The 24,662-nt window shown below is 36.4% G+C and overlaps 1 protein-coding gene across 9 annotated transcripts in view; it reads right to left on the bottom strand.

The window, feature by feature from the left end:
• The window catches only part of TTBK2 (tau tubulin kinase 2), a 99,578-nt gene that overhangs the window by 8,570 nt on the left and 66,346 nt on the right, over window positions 1–24,662 (bottom strand). For 7 of the 9 annotated variants that reach the window (XR_011324814.1, XM_069784343.1, XM_069784342.1 and 4 more), the window contains 4 exons: window positions 23,444–23,655; window positions 21,647–22,250; window positions 16,263–16,511; window positions 21–1,291 (listed from right to left, as the gene is read on the bottom strand). Coding sequence is in view for 8 of the 9 variants with exons in the window: in XM_069784343.1 (XP_069640444.1) it covers window positions 21–1,291; window positions 16,263–16,511; window positions 21,647–22,250; window positions 23,444–23,655 (2,336 nt within the window). In the remaining variant the exon portion in view is untranslated. The remainder of the gene's footprint in view (window positions 1–20; window positions 1,292–16,262; window positions 16,512–21,646; window positions 22,251–23,443; window positions 23,656–24,662) is intronic. The other 2 variants (XM_069784347.1, XM_069784348.1) reach the window with 1 other exon arrangement.

Here is a 24,662-nt window from a genome sequence, read left to right as displayed (position 1 = left end):
TTCTATTTTCTCTGCATTACCTAGCTTCTACCCCAGGTCTAGTAGGCGGTTTTCCTGGTGGTGGCCGAGGAAAGAACTGAGCTGAACTTGAACTGGTGACTTGATCAGTGGTTGCCCAGGACACTGGCCTTGGAATCTTGCTTTTTCTGGACTGAGGGCTACTTGGAGATAAAGAGCTATCTTCTGTCTGCTTGCTGAAATGAGAGTCCAGTGTCAATCTAGAAAATGAGGATAAGACATCATCCTCAGAAAATGGTACTGGAGCAGCAGCCATTTTTTCCTCCAGTGACTTATCAGAGGCACTTGAGAGGTCACCAAGGAAAGATTTGAGCTGTCTCTTCTCCATAAGTAGTCTGACCAAGTCTGTCTGATGGGCCTTTTTTAGAAGAAGCTTTTCCTTTGCTGAAACAGGAGAAGAGGACTCCGATGTTGAGTCTATCTCTTGTGCTAACACCGGGATTCGGCTCTGCCTGAATACAAAAGGAGATTTAACTAAGTCCTTCTTAGATCGATGAGAACTCTCATTTTCTGAAATGCAGTGGAATAACTCCCCGTTTCTGGGAGCATTTTTCTCTTTTTTGTCCTCCTGGTGCAAAAAAGTAGTAAGAGCCACCTGGTGGCATTTCAAGTCTTCGATATGGACTTCTTCCTTATTAGAATGAAAACCATTTTCCTGAACTGGTGCTATTTTGCTTGCCTGTCTATTAGCATGTGGGTTGGTAAGTCGTGAGGGAGAAAATTCTGATGTTTTAGGTGCTATCGACTTCAGAACCTCATCTTGATTTGGCACCAAACAGACAGGCCTTGGCTTTGATTCTTCAGCAGCTTCAGTATTTGTTAGAGGTTCTTCCTCTGCAGATTTTGAGTTTCCTGGCAAAGAATTCTGTTCTTTGCTTAGCATTTCAATGGCGTCCTCAGAAACCACTGGAAGCCTTTCTTTCTCAGCCTCCTCTACAGGAATATTTTCAAGTTCTTTCTCTTCCTGTGTCCCACTATGTTGTTCAGGTAGGTCCTTTTGGCCACAGTCCAGGTCGTTGACACGTTCTTTGACAAGTCCTTCCCTGTCAAGCACCTCTTGGCTGATATTAAGTACCAAATCTGGTCTGCTGGCACTGGCTGGAAGTGTGTCTTCTGTCACACCCAAACCTGGCAAACTTCCCTTTGGAGAGGAAAGTTCCATGGTGTGTTCCATAGACTGAACATCCTGCTCTCTTTTCTCTAGCTGGTGGCCATAATGAAAGCTCTCTGAAGCAGACTGTGTGGATGCCACTGAAGGTCTGGGTATTGTTATCTGCATTGGAAAATTAGAGAAGGAAAAGGTGAGAAACTCAGGAATGTTACACAGACAACATTCTTTCAATAGCATTTGTCATTCCATGTCTTCAACATACATTACATAATGATTCCTATGAATCACATTGTTCAAATAATACCTAACTTCATAATTCACATCTAGATAATTAGAAAAAAAGGTACTCTATCATGCCAAGACAGAAATGTGTAACAGGTAAAAACAAACATAATCTCAGTGGAAAATGTTGCAGTTACCAAGTAACCCTCCTGGAAATGAGATCCAGCCTAACAGGTAGGCTTTTTATTTATTTTACATTAGTTTGAATACTCTTTGAATAAGTTGTATATAAACGTAAAATCTTTAACAAGTACACAACAATATTTTTAGACAAGTACAGAAGACAAAGAACACAGTGAGTTCCAGATTCAGGAATGGACTTAAATTTTAATTTAGGCAGAACAATTAATAAAAAACTTTATTTACCTAATTAAATACATCCATACCCATAATACCTACATTTTTGTCCAGAAAAACTTTCCTGAGTACCCAAATTTTAGCTATTACCTTCCCTATAGAAGCTTATGCCTCATTTTAACTAAGCAACCTGGTTAGGACAGGTTATCTCCTTACCTAAGGCCATTAAGAGATTCACAAACTAAATATTCACACATCGAAATCCCCTAACAGGTCTAATCCAATAGGTATGCTTAAAGCACTCCTAAAACCTATATATAGTACTGAGTTGGAGTCCCTTTGAAAAACAGTTGGTTATGATGAGTGCTGCCTCTAGTACATAGCTTAATTGTTAGAGCACATGTCCAGAAAGTGGGAAACCTGCACTCATTTCTCTCCCCACCTAGGGACATAAGCCCACTTCCCCCAGTTCCCATCAAGTATGGACAAAACCAGAATGGAGTTACCCCTCCCCATTGATGTCAGGCCACTGCACAGACAGAAATGCAAGAGTCATGAGGTCAGAGGGTGAGAGAGCACACACAAAAGTGAGAGGAGTTTTACCTCTACGGCCAAGGGAGGAACATACTCTCATGTGAAGAGGAGTCCTAGAGTCTGGTTTCTACATATTGGATTAAGTCATCTGGTACAAACAGTAAAAAATCAAGGGGCTACCCTTACATCTTTCTCTATATGGACTGAGAGTTCAGCTCCTTTTTCTCTGGTGTTCTTTAGCCTCATGAATCTAACACAGTTTGAGTTTTTTGTACTCAACAGAAAGTGGAAGACTGGAGTCTGGGTTTGGACAGAGTCTTTCCTGATGCACTTATGGTAGAAGAGACAACTAGTGGTAGCCTATTACCAGTGTTGCTGGGATTCTGCTATAAGACAGATTTCACTTGACCTCGTTGCAGAAATTATACACGCTGCTGAGCTTAATGGGCTTTTGCAACAGCTAGTACATTGGTACTACTGGGTGGTAGAAAACAAGCTCATCTGTCAGGACCCATACAAATTTATACTGTGTACTCAAACTTTACAAATACAGAACAACTCTTCAAAATAAGAAATGGGAACTGACAGTGAAGGAGGTATACTCAGATTTCCCATAAGAGTATAACAGCTTAATTGAAATTCTTGCTGATTTCTTTTTTTTTTTTTGCATTTTCTTCATAGTCCTGTATAACAAAATTTCCATCATTATGGGTGCACATTTACCTTCATGAAACACAAACATTCAACTGATATTATGAATGGTTCACTAGAACAAAACATGAAACACAAATCACAGGCATAAAGCTGAATTAAAGAGGTGTCAATTGTTCATGTTAAAGAAATTATTTCTTCACTATAAAATATATTCTGAACCTCTCTAATGTACCTAATGCAGTTTTTTTGAGAAATTTGGAATAAAATTTGGAGAAAAATATTTTCTTAGTTTCATAAGTAGGATTAGCTGTTAGGCTCCAGAAAGTGGTATTTTTCACCGGGGGGGGGCAGAAACGTAAGATAATTGAACTCTTGTTTTTCCCAAGTAGACCCAAGCTGTCTGTAGCATCTTCCCCAAGTTGAGTTTTATTGAAATAGGGGGAAAAAAACCCCAACAAACAAACAAAAAACAAAACCCAGAAAAAACCACTGAGACCTGCAGCAAGAGGCTACTTTTTGTCTCCCTAAGAATTTGTTTTCAAGTATGGGCCAATGCAGTCCCTTCATGTTTGCTGAATTAAAATGGTACATTGAGAAACGAACTGAAGTTACTTCGTTTCGGCAAAACAGTCCTCCTCATCTCCTCTCACTCTCAGTCTGGGTTCTTTCCTCTGAAAGAAACACTACTTCCCTTTTGAGTTAGAGAAGTCCTTCTTACTTCAAAAGCTTTCTTGTGAGGGAATCCAAGCACATCAGTTCAGCTAAAGAAAGAACAGAGGAAGTAGAACTTTTTTAAAAAGCACTTTTCCACAATTAGGTCAATTAGTGCCTAAATCTTGAGCGTTAAACAAAAACAGTTTAGCAAGAACTCTGCACAGAAAGGAAAAGGGTTAAAAATGGAGAAAAAATAGGAAAAAAGGTCCAGGAAACAGGGCAGCTATTCCATAGGTTTCCATACATCTCTAGGAAGTTGCTCTGACGCAACATATCTCCAGGTATCATTCATTGAAGGACTCGCTTTCATATGACAGAGGAATATATTTTGGCCTGTCACACAAAAATCATCAGATCTCTTAGAAATTCTCAATTACAAGCTGGGTAAAAGTGGGTTCAGGAAATTTTAATGCAATATTGTCCTTGGAATAGCAAGTTCAGATTTTGGAGAGATCAATTGGGCATTTGCTGTCCACTCAGCTCTGTCTCCAGCTTGTTTCAATACCTGGTTTTGCAGGGCTGCAGATGGTGTCTCCAAAGTAAGGAAATCTGGTAAAATATTTCCTTGTCCAAACTCTTCACTTGATGAACTAGTCTGGTTGCCAATTCAAATAACCCGTGAATCAAAAAAACAGAGTCGTCTTCCACATATCTGAAGAAGGATGGCTTCCCTTAGAATAGAATGGTTCTGGTGTCCTCTCCATTTTCAGAGGTAAGACAACCTTCATTATTTGCTTTTAGGAAGTTATTTATCTTCTTGGTATATTTCCAGAAGGGCTGCAATTGCATTTAAATCCTCCTTTGCTTAAACATGTTTATATGGAAACTCTTTTCCTTGTGACCTCTCTCTCATATGTCAATTCTCTGTTAGGTGAAACCAACTTTGATCTGAAATTTACTTACATTTTTCAAGAGACTTCATATCCTTTGCCGCATCTGGGGAGAGAATTTCCTAGTCTTTCAGGCCTATCTTGGCCAACCCAGATTTAACCCTTACACCCAAGAAATAGAAGAGTAAGCTTGTTGAATAACCCTACAGTAGAACAGGCAGGAGCTATTTGTGAAAGAAAAACACTGAACAAGTGGAGGAAAGAAAAAGATACTGGATGACTATCATCAAAGACTCAGTACTACCGAGTAGTTCACAGTTTCAGAAATGGCTTTTTGAACACATATATCACTTTCTTGATTTGTGCTCACTAACAAACAAAAGTTTGTTTTCTCAGATGGTCAATAAACCTCTTAGTAGTCTTCTCAAAGCACAAGAATTAAACTATATCCTTGTTGGGCTTGACATTTCACCTATATGTGCAAGAAATTTAAATGGGTAATCATGCAGAAGTGCCTTTCATGCAAGGATTGCTACAAATTCTGGTGCAGCTTTAAGAGAGAAACAAAAGAGCATGGCCGATTTTTTATAAAATCTGGGAATGTGTAGGAGAAAACTGAACTTGTACAGAACTGAACCCTGTTAAATCATGGAATGGTTTGGGTTGGAAGAGACCTTAAAGATCACCTAGTTCCAACCCCCCTGCCATGGGCAAGGATACAAATGCTTTCATTTGGAAGAACTTGGATGTAATAGTCAATTATTGAAGAAATGGAAGAGGCTTGTAGACAATCCTCCTAAGGCTCCTTGTAAGATTTCTTTGAGTAAAATATCAGCTTCTTTACAAGGCTGGCCACTACAGATAACTTCATGATTCACACTACGCAGGATTTTAAGTAAAAAGACTGGAGGAAGTTTTTAATCCCTTAAAACAATTTAAAAAAAAAAATATATAAACATGTAGCCTTAATAATCCCATAAATAGTCTCTCACTCTCTTGTTTGTGAAACCTTGCAAGACAGAAGTCATCATCAAGGAGTCTGAAGAGGTCTGATCCTGACACATGCAAAATACACCAATTTAAATGATCATTTAGTCTAATTCAGGGAGATGGAAATCTCAAGGTTGTTCAATACATATCTAGTTACAAATCAAACAATACATGGCCTCATATGTAAAATTAAAAAAATCCATCATAATATAAATAATCCTCATACTTTCTTTTCTCTGCCACTAGTTAAAATCTTATCCTACGAGATTTCTATGGCTAATCATGTCGTTTTTGTAAAACACTGAACCTGAGGAACAAAGATTACAATGTGATATGGGCAATTCATCCAAGAAGAAAAATGTGGGGAATAGAATTTAAAATGCTGCCTCTCAGCTCACTATGATAATCAGTTTATAACACTATCTACCAGATTATTGCAATTCCCATACTTCAACAGAAGTTATGTGATACAGCAGATTACTGAAAATGGCTGAGACAATATATGGAACAATGAATTTGATGTTCTCCTTTCACTCCAAAACATTTGAATGAAATTATTACCACCATGTTCTTGAATCCTTTGGCCTTCCCTAATTAATTTCTTAATTCCTTTCTGATTTGTCAAATTAGCACTTGACTGAGACGAGAAATTAGACTGCATTTTCTTCAATAAACTTTACAAGATGGTCAGTGGGATGTTAAGAAGGAAAAAGAACAAAACAACAACAACAACAACATCAATATCTCTTAGACATCCTTTATGACATTTGACAAACTTTCCTCCCTTTAAACCTTTGACAGGCTGCAATAGCAAGTGATATGCTTGGATGAAATCCTCTATGAACATATAGAGCAAATTGCAGAGGAGTGAAATATTGAGTTTTTGTCTGCAAAGTTTCTAAGTCTGAAAGATCTAAAGGTGTGAATATGGATTATTGTACAATACCAGCAGGTAAACATCTGACCTCTCATCAATAGCTTCTTCTCTCCACTCACGCAGTCTGCTACTTTTGCAAGCATGTCAAGTGCTGTCAGGACTTCAGGCCTCTTACAAACACAGTGTACAGATCTGTTCTTCAGCTAATCCTGTCATTATTTGTAACTTCTCACATTAATAAGCCATTATCATACTACTTGGCATTCTAAAGACACTTTACCTATACTCTTCAGAACTTCTTTCCTACCTTAGTAAAGTTCATGTATCTATGAGAACAAACCTCATGTATCTTTTCTCTTTTCCCTGCTTCTCTTTTTTATCTAGTGTTAGGTCTATCACCTACGAGGAATATGGCCAATGTTAGTATGAGTCTGCAACTTCTACAATACCAAAAAACCTCCCTGAATCTTTCCAGTTCACCGGCTTGCTCTTACTTCATGAGTTTTTTCTTTACTTATGTCACTTAATTTCTATTTCCTTGCACAACTATATGCCTCTGCAGAGAAATGTGAACTGCAGTTTGTATGGAGGCGTAAAGGGTATGTTAGTGCACTGTCCTGTAATTTACTGCCAGTGTCATTCTCATGTGAATAACCCACTGCTATGTTTACATCTCTGCAGGCAACTCACCTAACTTACTGTTCAGAACAGCCCTTCTACTTTTCAAAATCCTGCCTACTTACTACTATCATTTCTACTGACTTTTTAGAGTCTAATCCTTTGTACCTCTTAAATTCCCTTCCCAGATTAAATTCACAGCATGAAGAAGTTAATTATAATTAATTATAGATTTACTAAACCACATTGGCTATTTCTACAGATAGACTAATATGGGGATAAACAGGGGAAATATATGGCTGCAATTCATGGTGTTATGGAACATAAGACCAGAGATCATTGTAAGTTTTGATAGAGAATCCCTTTCAACAGTCCCATATATATGGTACTGCAAGCATTGCAGGCATTTGTAGTAACTGGTAGTCCCCAGGATACTACCTTCTGTTGTTAAAAATTCACATGACAGGCCCTAATCCTAAACTAAAGAGAAGTAACATATGAAGGCTTATTTATATCTATCTGAAAAGAGGAGCATGTTGCTCTCCACAGCTCTTCAGATATATTCTTTCTGTTACTCTATAATGTTAATTTTTGCATTGATTTATATTGAGGTTGCAAGAAATGGGAAGAGGATGGAATACAGATGCACAGCTGTGAATGTACAAGACAACTGTGTTTTCATATTCTGTAATGTGATGGGTATCTTTTGAGAATAAAGAATATATATAGATCTGTGTGTACAGTCTTTCTTTAAGGCTTATTAATCATTGCTTAATTTCAATATTCTTTAGATATCTTCCCTTTTCAGTTATTCCTACGTCACTTACCAGGTAAAGGAAGATTTTTTTGTTCTAGCATAAACCCATTTCCTCAAACATCTAAGAGGGCAAATATTGATTGCTCTAAAAGCAGTATCTTTAATTGCTTTTAGAGAATGACTGCCATTGTAATAAGTGGCTAATTAGCCTGGGAATGTGACTAAAACAAGTACTCATTTAATTTGAAACTTGTTCTACATAACACATAAATCAGTTGAAGAATATTTTTGAAATTTACTTACATTGTTGGAGAACTAGGAAGCAGCAGCGCTTACAGACTATTACTTCAAAACACTCACACAATACTCCTGTCATATACTCCTATTAAAAATGGGCCGGTATTGTAATATTTTACTTGAGTTCCACAGAGGCAGTCTGTTTCTAACAAAGAAAGCATGAATTTGCCTTAATGCACAGTTCAGATATGTGAAAAGATGGCAACTGAAGCCTATTTCACCTTCCCATCTCATGCTATTATTTCTGTCTTTACAGAAATTCCTACCTTACCATGGTTATTTTCTAAAGTCACAGAAGATCCAGAGATTAAGAACTATTTTCAGAAGCTTGGCCACTTGGAGACTTTTTCCTCTGGAAAGCTAGAAACCACTGATTCCATGAGGATGGTGGTTTCAGTAACAAAGCCAGTGAGTTCATATCACACTTAAAGTAGCACAATATACTCAGCATTTCTAAAACTAGATTTTATAAAACATCTAACAATCTTCAATAGGACATGAATTAGTTCTCCAAGAGAGGTTATGTTCAAGTATACTTAGGGACTCTGCTGCTCAAGTATGCTTAGGTACTCAGTTAAGAAGCAAAATAAGACACTACAAATTAGAAGGTTCCTCCTCTAACAGTGGACACATTAAGTACAAAATGACATTTATTTATTAATTAATGGTGCAACCACTTTTGATATATAAAATGCAGTTAAAATATTTTCATAGCTATTATTATCATAGCTAATAACAATGTAAGCATCTTTAAGCAAACCTTGTTTTAGCAGCTAGCTGAGAGAAACATATTAGTATATATTTTTCTTACTTTAGAAACAATTGTTACTTTTGAATAATCTTTTTGAAGGTAAGCTCTATATTAATATCTGTCCCTGCAGAAAGAATACCTGCAGTTTTCAGAAACAATAAAAACACAGACTAATACTTCCTCAGGAAGACCCTGAACTCTCATTTTCAAAGCCACATTATACCTTGTTATTAAGGACCAGTACTTTTTTTTTTTTAAACATAGTATCTTCTTTGAAAAAATCATTTTAAATGCTCTATTCTAAACCCAAGTTCAATCCAAGTAAATAGTCTTTCTTTGTCATGAAAAAAAGACATACACAGAGACTCTCAATCCCATAATAGCAGTGGGGTCTGACTACTGCTCTTTGATAAATTCTGAATATTCCTCTCCAACATATCAATTTCAATAAAGGATCATTACGAAGTATCAGGTAATTCATACATAAGATCTGCCTTAATACCCATGTGCAGATTTCAAATAAGTCTATTTTTTCTGTTTGTATCTGACTGCTATGAGCCAGTGTCTAATTCTAGGTTACTGTTGTGCTATATTTATGCTTCAGTTTTGCTATTTACACTATATTTTTATTTTTTTGTAAAGGTAAAAGTACCCTTCCTATTCAAAGAGCAACCCTCTAAAAAAAAACTCCAACAACACACTAAAAAAAAAAACCCCAACAAAATTAAGAGTCTTTCTGACTTCTGATCCTCCAGTCAGACAGTGAATCCACTCATTTGTATGTTGTAATAAACTAAATCCAGTTCTATCCAGTTACAAGATTGGTACTATATAAGCACATTGCCCACAGTTGTGTTATGCTTGCAAGGGAGAGAATCTGTGAACACTAAAATTTCCATGGATGAATCAAACATACTGGAAGAACTGATGAAACCCATATACGTGTGTGCTAGTATAATTTTAATAAAAATTCTAATTTCAGCAGGATTAAAATCATTGTACACATAAAATTTCACTTTCAAACTCGAAACCCAGATTAAAATTTTCTTAAAATCTCTCCTCAGAATCGTCAGGATCTGTTTGAAAGCATTATGGGTTTTCTCAAGCCCACAGTGCACTACCACCAACAGTATTTGTAATTCACATAAAGAACTAGCTGCTTTCGGTCTGCTTATAAGCATGCTTAATAGCTATCCTTTAGAGAAGACAGACCTCCAGATTGGAGTCGTATCTATAGTAAGGGTCCTTCTCTTTTCTTACAATGTTTTTTTATATATTCTCTTCTCTGCACACGAGGTTTTATAGTTACAAAGTTTGCAGATACAAAGATGCAATTAGAATCCAGCCTATCCTTTAAAAACTAAATACCTAAAACTTTTGGCAGCCTGTTATGTTACATAGTTTTGCCTCTGTGACCAGGAGTGATGATAAATGTAAAGCACAGTTCCATGAAGTAGTTACAACACAGCTGATTCCATCCAAGCACTCAAGTGATTTACAGCATAATACATGCCGCCAGTTAGGTATTTAAGCTCCTTAAAAATACCTACAAGGGCACTATCAGTTTATTCTGATTCTATTTCGGTTGCTAGCCTGGTATTATTAAGATTAGATATACCAATAAGGTAGTGTCACTTTAGCCAATTTGTGAGCTCTCTACACATATCATGTTCTGTGTTTAGAAGCTGCCTGGAAGCAGTCACAGCAGCTATACATTTGTAGCTAGGTAATAAGTAAACACATCTACCTGTGGTTCATGTAGAGCAATAGCGTTGAATTGCCAAATACTAGAAGTTTTAATAACGATGTGAAACTTGAACCAGTTTAAAAATTACACAGTGGTAGCTTAGAAATATTAGACCTCCACTCAGCGCTTGTCCTAATTTTAGTGGTTTCCCTATTGTAAAAAGTTCTCTCTTACTTCCATATGATATATCTATCTAACCAGGAGAAAATGGTAAGATGCTGACAAATTCACAAACTCCAAATAAAGATTTTTTTCCCTGTAATTCCAGTTGGACTAGTATCATACGCAATTTTAATGATAGCAGACAAAATATTTTAAGAGAGAAATATATCTTAATTAAAGATTATCTTATGGATGATATTACAGACAATATCTGCAAATATATATATATGACATTTAGTATATTAATTGGATCAATTATACCTTAATTACATGAGAAATAATCATTAGTCCTTGGGCATTATGCTCTAAATTGTAACTACCTATTTATTTCAAAAAGATTACTGTATGAATTGTCATCATGGAAACAATTGTTGACCCCAGCTGATCAGCTCTCCATGGGAAATCCCACAGACCATTTAGCTTTCCTGAAACATCTTTACTTATTCTATGTTAATGAAATTATGATGCTAGAAAAACATCCTAAATCACGTTATGTTTGGGATAAGATTGGCATTTAAAAGAAATTTAAAAAAATTGACCACTTCAAGGACAGACAAGAATAGATGAACCATGTGGTTATGAATTTTGGGAATCTTAAAAGTACTGTGGATTCCAGAAAACACAAACATTTAAAACTATTAATAACTTTTTATAGGGTTTTTTTCCTACATGATCAGTGTATGTGGATGCTATTACCAAGGCCAATTTATCATCCTGACCTTCACTATGACTTTTCTCCTGCTTCTGATAGAGAAACCTGCAGAAGGAGAATGGCCAAGAGGGTTCTGTCACTAAAAATGGATGTGTTCTCTACAGGAAACATACTATTTGAAAAAAATTAAGATGTTCATACTGACTGCTTGTCCTCAACAGTTAATTCCTTAATTTACAACTTGGAAAGTTTCCGTTGAAAGAACACCTAATCTAACATGCTGTGGTTTTTAGTTCTTCTTTATACCAACGGCAGATGTGAAAAAAGCACGCCTGAAGAATTTCTCTCCCTCAGACAAAAGACCCTATTAAGCCTCAGAGGCAGCATTTAGATTTCTACGTATCAAGCAATTGCCTCTGCCACTTGGATAAAAACAACAAATAAAACTTTTTACTTGTTTGCATTAGAAAGAGAGTGTGTAGATGAAAATTGTTCAAGAAACATCATTATCAATATAAAATCCAGTTGCTTAAAAGAATGGGAGTAACCTGTGAGCTTATATGTGTCTTCCAGACATCCTCTTTTTTCTTCTAAAATAATGCTTCCTGATATTCCTCATCCTATGTATTTTTGTATGAAAAATCCACGTACTCCAGAGAAACTGACTAATGAAGAAAATAATGACACTGTAGCAACGATCATATGTCAATTGCCTTCCAAGAACCTAACAGTAACAACTGAAAACAGTAAGAATTCTCAATCCAAGCTTGCTTTTGAATCTGGTCACAAGCGTTATCAAACACTTTCACTGATGATAAGTGAAGGTTGTAACATCACAGCAACTTAATTTTCAGGCTAAAATGTACTGAAAAATTAGCAGTTATTAACAGTTACCCTGTCATGAATGAGATGGTATAACTTCTGCACATTTTCCCTACTTCACAAAATCTAATCAACTGTGTATGAAACAGCTCCCGTAGCTATGAGCTGGACTAACTCCTTGAAATTTCTACCTTGATAAAACCCAATGTTGTAAATGGTATTAGCAGCCTCTTGGGAAAAACCTAACTTAAACCTCATGCTGACTCAATACAGTTTCCATCAGGATAGGGAACAGGGGGGCATAACAATTCTGTAAACCCTGAAATCAGAACCCTTTTTGCTACAGCCAACTTTAACCATGTCAGCAGTAAAAAAACCAGACTCGCTGAACACAGCAAAGCTTTTCCCTCTTTTCCTTCCAGTACACATCTATTTGATAACGTACCATGTCTCAAAACTGAAACTCTGAAGAGGATTTTGGACAATATATCCATTCCTGACATTTTTAACAGATAGGTACAATGCTAAACCAGAGTTTTTAGCTGAGTTCTAAGGCAATCCTAATGCACATAAAAACTTCAAGTTTAAAAGAACACCGTAACAAGAGAGGAGCATCTTTGGGGTTTTGTTTTTGGTTCTAAAAGGGATTGTTAAATGTGAAAACCAATGTAAACGTTCATCTCTTGCTATTGCAGACTAGTGAAACCTGCCAAAATTAGTTCATAAAAAATGGCGAAATTTACAACATTTACGTGCACTCCTGGCTCATAAACCTAAAACATCCAAAATAAAATGACAATTATAAGGGATATGCATTCCTTCTCTAAATACCCCTTGAACATGTCAAGAAGTCTTACCTTATTCTTCCATAGGTCCCTGAATTCCAGTGAGATGCTTAAAAATTAAGGTAAATTTTTCAACTCAGATCAGTATATTATTTCTCATCTTGGATATGAATATGAATATGGCAGCTTGCATTTCCATAGCATCTTGTGTGGGAAGATTTCAGAGCATTTTGTAACTAATAATATAATTATATAACTACAAATAATTTTTAAAATGTTCCAATACGGTAGAAATTTGAGAAAATTAAGATGTAAGAGAAAATATTTTTATAAGTGCTAACTAATTCCGATTGCTTAACCTGAGCGACTCGGATTATCCTTCCCTAACACAATGAATAACCACAGAATCATTAAATTAAAATTAGCCCCCTTGTACATGTCTCATTAAACACATCAAAAAATGAAAATATGCCAGAATGACACACAAAACTGGAATCCACCTTTGTTAAGGGCTGAATCTTATTGTATAGCAGCCAGTTTAGAAGTATTCTAGATGGCTACTGTGGCCAGAAGAGGTATTCGCTATCTTATTGAAGAACTGGGACTGAGAAAACATAGAGAACAAGATCTGAGGTCACTGATTTTGATTGTTCCTCAAGACACAGTTACACATTTAGCACGTCTACCTAAGCAATCTCTTCATACACAGCCCTGGCCAGTAGTTGCTGCACTTGCATCACCTTTTCCATTGACCTCACACAATACTCTACGCAGTCCTCTAATAAGCAGAGTTCAGAGAACTCATCTGGCTGAAAAATTCACAGAAAGAAAGAAAAAAGGTTATGTTTCAAAAGGATTTGCCGTACAATTTGACCATGCTATAGAGGAAAAGGATGCTAATTGCACTCTAGCCCCACTCTTCAGATTCAACTACAGCCAAAGAATTCATTCTGGTTTTTGTCAGCTCTAATGCTGCCAGACTGTTTCCTTATGCTGCAAGTTGAATAACTAAGGGGAGTTGAAGCAAAATACTCCAATTCTCTTCCATAACATATATATGCAAGAGAGGAGTTCTCTTTATCGAACAAATAAAAGTAGACCCACATCCTAGAACCCCTCTGCACTAGTGAGCAGAGAATATACAGAAGTTTCATGACCTCCTCTATCTGATGTCAAACTAGAGGAAGGTGGTTTACAGTTCCTGAACCCTTACTCATCAACAATCAGGAAAAAAAATCTTTTTGCTTGTTTTCAGGAACAAATGTTTCATTTTTTATTTTTTAATATGTGAAATTAAATTCAACAGCACAGATCCCTGACCTCGGAAATTCGTTAGTTATGAATGGTGAATCAAATTTCAAACAGCAGGAAATACATGAAAATATATTCAGTACCAAATATTTATACAGAGCAATATAGAATGACATTAAAATTGTTTTTAATATTTAACTGGAGAAAAGCTTTAGGTTATTAACATGCATATTCATCTTTCATGCTGCTGGAGCTTCTAGCTTGCTAAGCACCTAACATTACTGCACTGTAGAAAAGAGAAGGACTCGCAAAAATATTTCAGTTCTTCAGTCAGCCATAAAGTACACAAGGCCTTCATTGTTGGAATGAACTAAAGAATCATGTGCTTGTAGTTTCCATAGCAAATGAAAAACTGGAAGTTAAATTCTCAACAGAGTCAGGACTTTCAAAAACACAGCTTGAAAAGGAACATAGCAGTCATGGACTTACCAGATAAAAAGAAAGAAGAGGCTGAGAATGTTACATATCATCCTCACTCCACTGAGTAGCAGCACCTGGCACAATACCAATTCTTTTTCATGTTACAAGAAAGTGTATCACTTTGCAGTCCCTATTAATATTGCAGCTGTATTCATTTGTTGGGTACTAAGGAAGCCAGAAGACCTTTGCCAACCTACTTTCTTTGAGTATTGTGAACTGTTTGCTAATTATACCTGACTGGAAAATTTAAATTGTAGATATACAGGCAAAAAAAAATTAGGCCATTTTGCATCCTGGGATACAAACTAATACCAAAAAATACTGAAGCTTAACTTTTAATGAGTTAATTTCTCCTAAGTCCTCTTCCCTAGTCAATAAGTCAGTCATCATGAAGAATGTGGTATTTTGGTATCCCATCAAGTTCACAATAATGAACATCTGGGAGCTACTGTTTGTCCATTTCCATACATTGAGGGCAGAACTATTTTTTTATATTCAGATAAAAAGCAGCCAGGAGATGCAGGAAAAAAACACTGCTTTTTGACTTAACGGACAAAATGCTAACATAAGTACACTAGCTATTTTGATTGCCTTGTTATCACTCACCACTGATCCTATGGAAGTCTGAAAGAAGCTAATGTTGATGAATTACTTTTAATATCAATACTCCTGTGCATGCTTCACTGAAAAAAAAAAAAAAAAAGTCTTTCACATAGAAATATTTATACTGAAAAATACATTGGAAATAAAAGGCAACACAAAATATAATCCAAATGAAATATTAATGGTAAAATGATGATGATATGTTACGGTCTTATGCATTAATGCTATATCATACTGCTTTACCAGTCAATGCAAGCTCATGCTGCTTAGCAAATCTCAGTATTTTTGTGCCTAATACACAAATTATGGTTACCTCTAATTATGATTCTAAGCCTTCACCTTTTTCATATTGAAATGAAACTGGGAACACAAAACTATGGAAAGTCCCCTTTCTCTAGCGACATTTTCTATTAGCTATGACCCCTGATAATTGCCATCTCTGCTTTGTATACTGCAAGCAGTGGAACGATTCATTATTTGTTCATTCCCAAAGTAGCAATTTGACTGTCTCTAGATCCCTTTTTTCTCACATTAAAATCATTTAAGGTAGTCTGAATTTTAATGTGTGTTCCCAATTCAAAATCCACCTGGTATTGATTATAGGCACACATAAAAAAAAGAGAGATTTTAGTCTTGAAAGAAGCAAAAATCTTGTTTTCTAGATTTTATAGTCCGTCCTTTTTCAAAATAAAGTCCCTCCGAGGAAGTGAATCTATGTTCCAGAACATCCAGAGATGCTCCAGATCATAACCTCAATAACATCTCTTTAAATATTCCTCTCTAATTCTGCCTCTTCTAAGTGGGACAATATATCTTCCTCACAGGGTATTCCTGACTCTATTCCTGAACAAGATCCATTGTTATTCCCTAACTTGATCTTTCAAAATATTAACAGTTTTTTTAGGATGTTGTGTATAGCAGTATGACTAGCATATGCCTACTACCGGACTGTGCAGACCAACTGAAAATGTTTAACTTTGCAGATGACTGCTACAACGCAGCCGCTTTTATGAAGACAAGGCTTATTCACCTGCTGAAGTTGTGCTTTTGAGATGCGAATGACAGGGGGGAACTTGTTGCCACAGGGAATGACAGGAAGCTGCCTACGACCAGTTGAGCGGGAGGAAGAGGAGTGGCTCTCAGCTGATTGACTCCTTGGTAAACCAGCCTCTTTCAGAGGGTCCGAGTGGATGGATAGATAGGCTATAGGGCTCATGGTGCGGAGGATGGGACTTGAAATTCTTGGAGTGGAGAAATGCAGCATATGACATGAGTTGAGCTGTGAGAACAACATGGCGGGGAAGAAAATAAGGTTTAAAAATCAATATTTCAGTAATGCTTGTTTATGTCTTGCCTATATGCATTTTCTTAGAAGACCATATTCACAACTCCCTCACAGGCTAAATACTGATAATTTAAGAGGTATCTTAAGTGTAACCTTCACATTTTCCACCAGTTTTTAAAAATCCAGTATCAAAATCGAGCATCTTTTCTCTAGCTGGCTCCTACCTTCAGTCAGTCAGTAACAATCTAGTGCAAATTTAATAAACTAACACAGTCTGTTCCAAGGGCACTGCATACACAAACTAGTTGATTGTTGACTGGTCCTTGCAAATGCTTAGCACATCTGTGCAGCAACACTGTTTCCTGAGATTACTATTTTAGCATATACACCCATTGGAGGCTTTACAAATGTGACTGTACAACTATGGCTATAGCACGTATATGAAGAACCACAGCTGACAGAAGTAATCAATAAGATTAGTACCAAACAGTTTTGATGAAATTTCCCAAATATGAGGTTGAACTAGGAAACACTGTCCTGGAGAATCCATGAACAACTGCTTCATCTTGAACTACATCACTCAGGCATTTAGGAAAACAAACAGACAAACAAACAAAAACCCCAGGAACTGTAAAGTCAAAGTGTTCCAAACTAATAATTTTGGAGAAAGTACATTTTCAAATTTGTTATTGATGATTCTAATAAACCTATAGCTTTGACATACAACTCTGAAATCAACTGATTCTTTGCAAGACCTTTTCCAGCACTGAATAAATATCTGATGGTGACACATCTAAATACCTGTAAATAAGATTGCTATATACAGTTTGCAATTCTTTGTTCCAAGCATATTTAGACAAAATCATGAAAAGCAGAGATATGGAAACTTTTTGCAAGCTTCATGAAGGTGACTTTCTGTTTCCTAGTATTTCCATAGTATTTGCAATTATAACCTGTATTCCTTGGAAACAGGGAGCATCTATCAAGCATTTCAGTTTCCAAGGAAAAGTATTTTCAGTTGTGTCAATCCTAAAGCTTCAGTTCCCATAATGCATAGCTGTCTCTCAACTGGGGCGGGGGGGGGAAGTATTTCCAGTGTCTCATAAAAGCAGCAACTGAGGATAGAAGGTACATGAAAATTAAAAGACTTAGAACTTGGAAATAAATGGAAATTTAAGAGCAGGTTCATAATAGTACCTCAATGTACAAAAATGCTAATTTCAACAATATTTCTAAATAATAAAAATAAATAGATTCACACAAACCTCTTCTATAACCATGCATACATATATATATATAGTACTAGGTTGTCAACCAAGTGTGACCAGAGCAAACGGTTGTCTAATTTAAACTGAAGATGAAAATAGAATTAGCTGTTACATATTCAATTACTTCAACCCCATTATTATTTCTTTGCTGAAATATCTGCTTGACAAATTATGTTGCAAAGTTTTGTGCATGCATTGTGTGGAGTTCACTGCAATTCAATACAAACACAGTAAATTAATGAGGCCATGGTTCAACAACACAGCAAGTCCAGCTTTAGGCTCTTTAGTACCAGATCAAGGAAAAGAAAACTAGAGCTGTATGATGCAAAGTGCTGCTCCAGTATAAATTCACCATTAGCCCAGGTCAGTTCAAATTCTTTTGACAGATTAACTGCATACCAGCAGGTATTACAGCAAATCAGGTACCATCTGTCCTCCTGCAGCCAAAATCAACATAAAGCCACTATGAAAGCATAAAGTCAGCATATATACCCTAGCACACTCTGAATAGTTCAACAGAAACGTGACCATGTGCCCACGACTGAGCCAGATCAAACTGGTATTTGCTGGTAGCACCCAGAATCTGTATTGCAACTGGAAAACCATTACTGATAACATGAAAATTAGTTCTCTTACCTGCAGGTTTTTTTCATAATGGATAGCATAATTTACTGTAATTTTGTTATGCCTGAAACTTGCTCATCCCCGAGCCAATAACTTATATATTTCTCTCTCTCATTTTTTTAGTTCAGGTTTCCTTCCTGAACTGCTACAACCTTACATTCTTATTAGATTGTTAATGCTGTGTGAAACAGGTAAGAAATTTTATTATCATCAATTACAAGAAGTCCACATACACAGACAATTTCAGCAAGAACATTTATCTACAAATGGAAGGACTGCAGACCAGCAATTTCTTTCCTTCAAGAGAAAATAAAATTATGGGTCAGTGTATGAACGTTTAGTTTCTTGTATGGAAACATCCTTGCTACTACTTAGTACAATAAAGCCCTGAAAGAAATAAAGAAAGAATAAAGAAGAATCATCAAAGTAAAAATGAAAAATAAAAAAATACATAAAACAGGAAAACTATTTTATTCATTCACCTTTGAAGTAATTGCTTGCATATTTAACAAACCTATCAGAATAAGCTCAAAGAACATAATTCATTATACTTCCTCCTAAGTGATAGTGAAGCAAGTCACTAGAAATCCATATAGGAGGTATATTCATAAGCACAACAACCATGAATACTGACATGTCCTTGAGTTTCAAGCCATTTGAAATGAGTAAATTATTTCAGAAATTATATTAAGCTATTATACTACTATAATTTCAACACCTATTCTTAACCCCTTTTAGTAACACTGAAGTGATTTCATTTATGGTCCTAAACTTACATTCTTGGATCCAAGCTTGCTCTTAGTAACTGGTGCAACATAATTAAATCAGCAGAAAAGTAAAATATGACCTTTTGCCCATTATTTGTATTGTCAAGAAAGCACTACCTAGATAAAATTACTAAAGACAAGAACATCTGATCCACAAACAAGGATCACACTCAAAGAACAGTTTCAGGTGGGTAAATGCTTTGAGGAAAAAGGAGAAGGACTCCTCTAAACAGCCCGCTAAGGTCACCAGAACTCTGGAATAGAGAGAACTACTGTATGAAGAGGCATATATATACATTATCTCCTTATGAAGTGACTAGGGCACTCACCTATAAGAACGGCTAGGTTCCCACCTCGAGGAATATTTAAGTGTCTTTTATGAAGTGGAATACCATCAACGAAGGACAGAAAGAACAACTCACCCCCAAATATCCTCCTGGGCTTTGTTTGGCTTTCAAGGACTAATGAAATAGATGGAAGACTACCTCAAATTACCCTCATAGTTGGAAGAGACACATTGCATAGACACACTCTGCTCCCAGTTTCTAAATCAGCCAAATAACTTCTATTTTCTTTATTCCCAGTTCAGTTTATATTTCCAATTCCACATGATTCACCTTCAAAACAGCAAGTTCCTTCCTGCCATTTATCTTTCCCTCACAGCACTACTTGCCCTTCCAGGACAACAGAAACCATACTCATTTCCCCCATTTTTGAGGTCATGACAAATATCGCTTACCGGCTTGCAAAGCCAAACTAAAACATAATCTCACCCCAGTGTCTACTTCAACCAGTATTTCTTCCAATACATCTTATAATTAATTGACCTTGTTTATAACTATTTCTGCTCCCATGCTCAGAAGCTTCTTCCTTTCCAGATAAAAATATTGTCCATTATTTGCACTGTAGTACATTATATTTACATCACCACTACTTTCAGTTTTAAGTAAAATAGCTATTTCCCCAAAAGGAGCCAAGGTTGTATGAAGTGGGGTAGTGTATTTGCATGCAAAATCGCAAGCCATTTTTTAATGGCTTTTGAAATAAAAACACCTGATAATTAGTATTTTGTACAGAATTAAGCGTTGCTCTTGTCTGTTTTACTAAAACTAATGTTAAAATACAAAAAATGAGCAGCTGAAAACAAGTGAGCAATTTAAATTAATTTTTCACCTTTACAAGTTTCTAACCCATCAAAAACTTTCATGCAACTAATATTTCAACTTAAATCTCAAAAATCTTCTGTTGTTTAACACAGTTCAGTATTTTCAGTCATGCAAAAAGAATCTTCTATAAACGACATAATTCAGAAAGTATGATACCTAAATATAATCTTGTATGAAAGACACGATTTTGCATTTTCCATGAGAACCTAGGTGTATTTGAAATTTTACTGTACAGTTACAGTTAATTACATTGAGTAGTTCATTTTCACCATAAAGGATATTCCACACCTTATAATAAATGAGTGGTTGGTGACAAGTTTCTTTTTCTAATGAGCTGGCTGTAACTTTCTCAAAAAGTGGTGATAAGTGAGGGAGAAGTACAGCCAGGTTTCTTGGCTCAAAGGAGCTCGAAAGAATTGCCCTTTATATCATAGGTGACACAGTATCTACTGAGAAAAGGGGAGAAATAAAACCAGGAGCTAATTCCCAATCACTTAACCATTAATCTCACTTCTTCCTTAGGTAAAGCCAAAGAAGTCTTTGTTCAGAATCAGTGACAGAGGAGAAAAAAAAGGAAACGTTCAAAAACTGTGCAAATGAGAATTCTTTAGAAAAGATGGAGAAACACAAAAAGAAGAGGATGCAATGGAAGCAAAGCAATCTGTCTTAGTGAAGAGAAAATTCTGGGAGCAAAGCAGTAGTTGCAAAATTATCTTGGATGTGAGAAGTAGCAACAATTTATAAAAGCCAACAAGTTGTTTGCATAAGAACCATTAGAAATTTCAGAAGAAACAGGAAGAAACAAAGGGAGTTCCAAAAGAAAACACTACATCAGTGATGGTGAGAGCAAGTAACTCTTTCTTTAATTTCAGCCATTTAGGCTTTTCCTGAAACACATGAGACATTGTAGCACAGTATCTTACATATTCATTGTAATTTTATGTTTATGTACTGCAAATATAATAAATATATATTTGCATGTGTATATCTCACTGATTAGGAATCACTGCATAAGGAGCTTCTTCATACACATATAAAAATATATATATAATTATTTTGGTTTTTTTATTGAGGCCAGTTCTGTGGATCATACCTGCAGAACTAATAGCCACTTCCATGGGAGAATGTAAACACTCATGTAACAGAATATGGAAGATTATTCTTCAAGAATCAAGTTCCATATCTGACAAAACTAGGAATTTCTGCTACACTGCTGTATTTTACTCACTGCCTTTTCCCTTACTGTCTCGTCACATAGTTCTGAATAAAGAGAGGTTCAATAAAACAGTGACCGTTTCTCTTACCGGAGTGAGTGCTCCTTCTGCTTGAGCTTCCATAGGACTTGTAGGGGTGGCTGCAAGAAGCTGTCCAGCAGCTCCGGACAGAAGTTCCAATTTATCTGTAAGCTGTTCGGAAGCAGCAGGATGGCACTCCATGGCTAGAACAATCTCCACCCCTGAGGTTTGATTCTTGGCATGCACACTGTTTCCTGCCCAACCACCCGGCCTGAGCTGCTCTTCTGGAGGGGACTCCTCTAGAACTTGTAGTACCTCTGGCTCTTCATCTGAGGGACTTCCAGTCGTTTTGTGCCCTAAAGCCTCATTTGTCCTGAAGTCCTGCAAGTCCCGTTCCTTATCTATTATCACCCATTCCTTAGAATCAACCTCCTGCCTGCAGGAGCTTAAGTTGACAGCTACAAATCCATTGCTAATAACACCATCAACGTGTTCTGGAGAACTAGCTGACACAGGCTTTGAAGCATCTGGAAGATACTCTTCATCATAGTGCCAAACATGGTCCATGCGGGCAGTCACAGGAGCAGGAATGGGTGTTTTCTGAGAAAGAGTAGGAACAGCAGCAACAGGAGTCTCTGCCGCAGCATTCAAGTCTTTCTGCATCTTCTCCAAACTTAAAAAAAGAAGTTAATATCTGATTTAGTTAAGAATTAATTAAATAATGTAAGCTACATTTGAGTTTTTTCAGTAGAGGAAAACTAGGTTTCTATAAAAAAATCTGTTGTTATATTCTAGAACAATCTACAATGGTTGAAAGATCCACAATTTGAGACAAATAACTCATCAAGTAAAAATGGGCGGATGGTCTTAGAAATTTGCACATATTGTAAGTGTAATTATAACATATCATATTGTACTGTAAATGTAATTACCAGAAGGGAGAATAATGAGTGGATACCAACTCAGTGGTGAGGCTGCCACCAGATGTCCACTGTACTTAATTTACGCTACAAAGCAGAGACTCAAAGCAGAACAGAAGAAACAGATGTCTCCAGCAGCAGTAGTAGATGCTTTCAAGAAGAATGTTATTGATTGTTTTGATTGATTCCTTATTTATGCTTTGCATAACTTGCTTCATCAAACAAATTCAAATTCCTAACCCCCCTATGACATATTTAGAAGGATTTTGCCACTGTCAGCATCTCAGCTGCCTTATACTGTCCCCACACAGTCCTTGCCTTTCAGTCAGATTTCACTGTATTCTCCCCCCCTTATTCTTTCTACACATAGGCAAATTGATTGAATCTGTTCTCATACATCTGTCTCTTCTCTACCTTCAAATTCCATTTTAAGACCTCTGCCTTCTATCAAGATTTTTTTTTTATGTTGGTGCAACAACTTTGGGCATAACTGAACCTGCTGCATGTACATAGGTTTCTAACTTTACTTCATAACTTCCCTTCTTGTAAACCGTCCTTCTCATGTCATATAATCTAACCCCATGTTACCGCTATTGAGCACCTGATGTCATCATTCTTATTTAGGATGAGTTGTACTGACTGTCGAGAGTACCCCACTGAAGAAAAACATCGGGGTTATGCCACTAGGTCTTGAAATTAAAAATTCTCAGGTGTGGAAGTCCGACTTTAACTGTATATTAGTGCTAATATTTTTTTTAAAAAGCTGCCAAGTGGTGAAATCCATTAATTGAGCAATATTAGGAACATAGTAAATACTTTACTGTAGCTTGCATAAGCATAACTCAGCAGCTCCATTCCTGGTTTTCTCATCACAGAGGAAAGATGATAGTATCTTAACTACACATCCTGAAAAGATCTAAGCATAAGAATAAAATAATTTCTTTACCAGGTCTCAAGAAATTTATCAGTGTCTGGCTTTGACTCCAATGTCAGACGCTTCTCCAGTTCAAAGCTGTGAATTGAACGTAACTTTCGCACCAGTGGGACATCTCTGTCTAGCTGGGTGGTCTCTGAGCGAACACGAATTGGAGAACCGAGACTCGGTGCATTCAGCATTCCATTCACTGGCCCATGGCTGTTTTCTTCCTCTGTGGCAGCCTGTGCAAAAGGTAAAGTAAAAATGTAACTCACTAGGAGCAGCAAAACAGAGGAAGACAAGGTACTACATGGTGAATACCATCCAGGTTTTTAGCCTGTGATAAGCCAATTTGTATTTGGAATGGTCCTTAAGTTAATGCCATCGTTACGGTAGTTCAGATATGCTTTTCAGCACATACCTACAACAGATAAAATATTAGTAATATACTAGGTCTGGGTAGGTCTGAGAACAGGAGTCTAAAAAACCCAGTAATACACTTAAATTTACTTTGATATTTCACACCCATCTCTGAAATTTTCTTCATTAATAGTCTGAAACCTGGCACTTGGTAACATCTTCAGTCTGCTTTACAGTCAAGTGCTCTTATTAAAGAGGTTAGCTTCCAAGCTGTCTTTATGATTCTCTGGAACATATAACAGTTACACATTAAATCTACTAGGTATTTCTGTGATTTAGAACTATGTTTTAGTCCAACCACATTCCATCTTGTATACTAACTGGACATGATTTAGAGCTGGGAAATCATGATTATCCTTAGTTTCAACAGGTATAACTAATAGAAATTGCCTTTGTTTAAATCAGAACAATCTCCTTTCTCCCTCTTTGGTAAAAAACCAAAGAAGTAAGCACATTTGAAAATAGGCACCATGCCTTAGTCTTTCCCACAACACGTTTTTTTTTCTAGTAAACAAGAGGTAGCAACCTCAAAACTAGACAGCTCTCCTAGCTAAAGAACATTTCAGTACTAATCCCTCTTCATGTTCAAAACATTTTTATATCAAGAAACAGGGCTACATTTGTCCGAGTATGAAATATTGTGACTGTAAGCAAGAAAGATGGGAACGACTTCTCAGAGACCACTTTTCAAAATTAAGCAGTATTCCCTTCTAAAGACTAGCCCATGAACCTCTTCAGATCAGTACAAAACTATCACATCTTATGGAGACAAAAACACCAAGTGAATTAAATGGATACTGCCAATCACACTGCCAATCTGTCAACTGAA

The sequence above is a fragment of the Haliaeetus albicilla genome, chromosome 5, assembly GCF_947461875.1.
Source record: "Haliaeetus albicilla chromosome 5, bHalAlb1.1, whole genome shotgun sequence".
Classification (NCBI taxonomy): domain Eukaryota; kingdom Metazoa; phylum Chordata; class Aves; order Accipitriformes; family Accipitridae; genus Haliaeetus; species Haliaeetus albicilla.
This window is presented reverse-complemented; position numbering and strand designations above follow the sequence as displayed.